The 4,062-nt window shown below is 44.5% G+C and overlaps 1 protein-coding gene across 2 annotated transcripts in view; it reads right to left on the reverse strand.

Moving 5' to 3' along the window:
- TPP2 (tripeptidyl peptidase 2) overlaps positions 1–4,062 on the reverse strand; it is a 55,439-nt gene that overhangs the window by 7,635 nt on the left and 43,742 nt on the right. For both annotated transcript variants that reach the window (XM_018576617.1, XM_018576616.1), the window contains one exon: positions 3,565–3,661. In XM_018576617.1, coding sequence (XP_018432119.1) covers positions 3,565–3,661 — 97 coding nt within the window. The remainder of the gene's footprint in view (positions 1–3,564; positions 3,662–4,062) is intronic.

A 4,062-nucleotide genomic window follows, 5' to 3' on the forward strand; every position in this document is an offset into this window, starting at 1 on the left:
TTCCACCGTGACCCTGCGAAGAAGACGCGGCAACAGATACAGTGGAGGGAACGCGTAAATCAGACCGTAGCAATCCCACGGCGCCACCAGGGCGTCCATCGCATCCGCCCAAGGATCCTGGGTCCGGGCCACAAACCGCTGAACCCGCCGATTGAGGCGAGACGCCAGGAGATCCGCGTCCGGGAACCCCCAGCGAAGACAGAGCTGGTGAAACACCTAAGGGCAGGAGCCAAAGGATCCAGGCACGCGCCTCCCAGGAGGATGCGACCATCCGCAGACCAGGCATCCCCCTCCATGCCGAAAGCAGCGCAGGGGACATCAAAGAAACCCACAGGTGCTTGCGGAAACCTGGCGCCCCCGACCGCAGCCATGAGAAAAAAATTCTTAGCTCCTTACTCCTGATGCTAGGCAAAAAACTGGGGACTTGTCAGCAGGTGGGGGGTTTGGCCACCGGCAGGGGCCGCCCCTAGGCTGTAATTGGTCTTTAGTTTTTTTGTGCCTAGCGTCCTTCTCCTGCAGGTGGCGATATTACCCTACAGTACATGATCTCCGATCTGTTCCCTGTGTCCTTCAATTAACGGGAGAGAAAGGGAGCCTTAAACTGGCCATACACCTATAGATTATCGGCAGATTTTCTATGGCCAGATGGAAAAAGTGTAACAGATTCTTCCATCTACACCAAACTGTGTGGATGGAGGAATCTCCCACTGGGCCAAGTTCAGTATCTTGCTAGTCTGGCCCACTGACTGTCAAAATACCCGAACAATCTGATTACATGCACAGTTTAGCGTAGATGGAGGAATCTGTTGCACTTTTTCTATCTGACCATAGAAAATCTAAAAGGTGTATGGCCAGCTTTAAAGCAAAACAGGTCTACATGGAAAGAGCAGCTACAAGTGAAGGCCCATGCCTTATACTCACAAACCTAAGAACTCACTTTTTTGAGCTTCCAAAAAGTGATCCAAAACTGATGGAGTGATCACATCGTAATAGCCCAAAAGAATAGCTAGTGAACCTTGACACCGGAACTGAAAAGATACAAATTCGGTCTCACTGAAAAAGGTGCAGGGCACATGAAAGATAAGGGTAGGCAGGATGAAGGTATACTGCAAAACCCAGACTGGTTAAAAAAAAGGGAGCACCTAATGAAAAAATGAGGATGAACAAAACCATCCACTTTAACACCTGGGAGGTGTTTCTAGGGCCAGACTGACCTATCCTTGAGTACAAAACATGGTTCTAAAAATCTCCTGACCCACCCCAGTCCATTAAAGCATCCACAGTCATGGTGCAGGAACCTTAGCCACACAGTTAAGCATAGTCAGAACCAAGGAAGGATCTGGAGGAACATCCTCAAGAGATTGCAAATAAGCCAGAGAAGACCCATTTGCAAGTGTTAAGGTCAGGCCACCGGATGGTATTATAAACAGGGGATACCTTCAACAGGGTGCCAACATGCTCTGTTGAAAATCCACAGGAGCACAGAGCCCTCGAGCAATGATTTCTTCCTGCCATACAGTTTGGGAATACCCATTGTACAAACCTCTCCTTTCAGTGAAGAAACTACCCACAGAGAGCCAGACGCCAATGCAACGTCTCTAACGAAGAAAGTGCTCTCAAGAGTAGTACTCTCAGCAAAGGGACCAGACTACCTGTCCTATCACAGGGAGGCGTATCATATCTTCGTGAAGGTCCTGCAGCACTTATGTGATGTCCAATGAAGTCCAACTCAGGAAGATGACTCAATGGATTCCCCGAAAAGGAGGAAACTATCTGTTCTGCAGAACCAGACTTAAACTCTTGGTATGGGGATAGCCCGGGAAGTGCAGCTTCCCACTTGGCAGGGAAAAAAAAAAACATCACCAACGCTCACCTTAAGAAACTGATGTCTAGGCCTCCAATCTAGAGCCCAGATCCTCAGCAAGGCCCCAGACATTCTAAGAAACAGGGGTCTACCTCAGCAGTGGAAGGAGCACTCTGAAGGGAATCTACCCATTCTGACAAGGTTTGACAGATTAAAGTTTAAACTGGAATATAAAGAGAAACTCATAACCGTCTCTGAAATTTCAAAAAGGTGAGCACAACTTCCACCAGTGTAGTGGTATTCCTGTTAAGGTGGGTCCATGGTTGGAACAGACAATAAAAATTCCCTATCCCAAGGAAAAGTTCTAATAATCTCAGGTGGGGCAAAGGACCCTTTAGGTGTGTCCAATCCAAAATAGAGAACAGTCTCAAATACCAGGTGCTGTGCAAAGGACTTTGCAGCTATAAGAGCTTTAAAAAGACCCCAAGCATTGAACAGCAGGGCAATACACACCAATGTATCAATTAGGTTTAAAAACAACAGTCAATGGCAGTACCAACAGTCTCTCTCTGAAGAGACCATTTTTGTTGGTTATGGCGACAGGGCCCGCAGGCCTGTCTAGGTTCAGGAGAATCAGAGACAGACTATGTAGGGGGTGTCATTGAGCTGCATTTAGAGCCTCTGCTGGCAAAGAGCTCCAGTAACTGAGCTCAAACATCTAAAAAAGACTAGATTGGATCTGGAAGTCCCTGTGGACATGGGAGAGGACTCTAACTCGCCCAATGGAGCTAAGGAAGAAACTCGTATTATGAGGACTATTATAATAGGAGTATCAGGTTCAAGAATACAGGCAACAGTTTCCTCTGGGAAAACGGAGTAATCTCCCCCAGAATCACAAGGAGTATGGGCTAAGGCCACCCGTAGCAGTGGGATGGTCCTCTCTGTGTCTTAGTGAAGACATATTGCATCTTCACAGCGGTAAGTTACTAGGTTCAATGTGAGGCAAGGCCTCAGTTATTCACAGTTTCAATCAGTTGATGCCAATGTGCTTTTTAGGCAGATGGAGGTGACCTGCTAATTGAAGGTGGACAGTGAAAACAAGCTCGGGGATCAGAGATTGTGAAGCTGGTGAGTAAGGGTCCATTCACATCAGGGTGGTCTGTTGTGATGCAGTTAATGTACATTTTGTTACCTTCTTGTAAATGGGCAGCTAAGTGCGTATTTACTCCCTTTCAAATCAAATTTGAGAAAACCCCACTATAGGTTTTGTTATATGTTCCCATTCACACAGCAAATCTAAACATTTTTTAAGATAACATTCCTCCCTTTTTAGCTGATTTTTTGGAGACTATTTAAACATAGGACACTATAGGCAACCTTCTATTGCCTTGAAAAAATGGCAACATGCAGATAAGGGACAGACAAGTACTTTAAAAAAAAAAAAAGTGCATATAATCATACACACATACCTCTGCAGAACCCAAGCCTTGAGATCTTTAACAGTTTGTTAATTCAAACAGCCCTACATGGATAATGAACATCCAGACTAATAATGAAATATTCCAGCACAGTAAAGACAGGGTTAACTATTGTAAAACACAACTTCCCACAGCCATCTGTGTACCAATGCACGTTATGGCAGCACAGTGGAGTGAATGAAACCCAACTGTTAACACACATTTGTTAGAAAAATAAACACTTTGATTATTCATTCCATATCATATTTTGACCATTTTTGTCTGTACAAAAATTAAGGTTACCTTTTCAGAATCCAGCTGATGAAGCCTTGCAACATACAGAGGAAGATGGTTTGGAAAGGCCTCCTTTAATTCACTGAAGATATCATTGCTTTCAAGCCTGCAATAAAAAAAAACAAAAAAAAAAAACACATGTAAAAAGTTTATCTGGACACAAAACCTACAGTAACATACATACAACTTAAATGGTATTGTTCTCCTAACCCCCACCCCCCGAGCATAACACTAGTATCATCTGCCTACAAGCCTCTTCTGTTCTCTCCATGATAATACACATGGAAAGACAATGAAGCGCATGTTCTAAGCCTAAAACTAGAGTATTTAATTCTGCACATAACTTAAACAAATGCGTTTTAGGGACCTTTAAATGTTCCCCATCAGAACTGATGGCCCTGAGGGCCCTCTAAATAAGTTGACTTAAAATAATATGCATTTGGACCCCTTCATCAGGATTGATAAAGAAGTGCATTTTAAGGCCTTTCAAAATGTGTTGGCTCAAAT

This window comes from Nanorana parkeri, unplaced genomic scaffold (genome assembly GCF_000935625.1).
Source record: "Nanorana parkeri isolate BGI_ZX_2015 unplaced genomic scaffold, ASM93562v1 scaffold71, whole genome shotgun sequence".
In the NCBI taxonomy this organism is placed as follows: Eukaryota; Metazoa; Chordata; class Amphibia; order Anura; family Dicroglossidae; genus Nanorana; species Nanorana parkeri.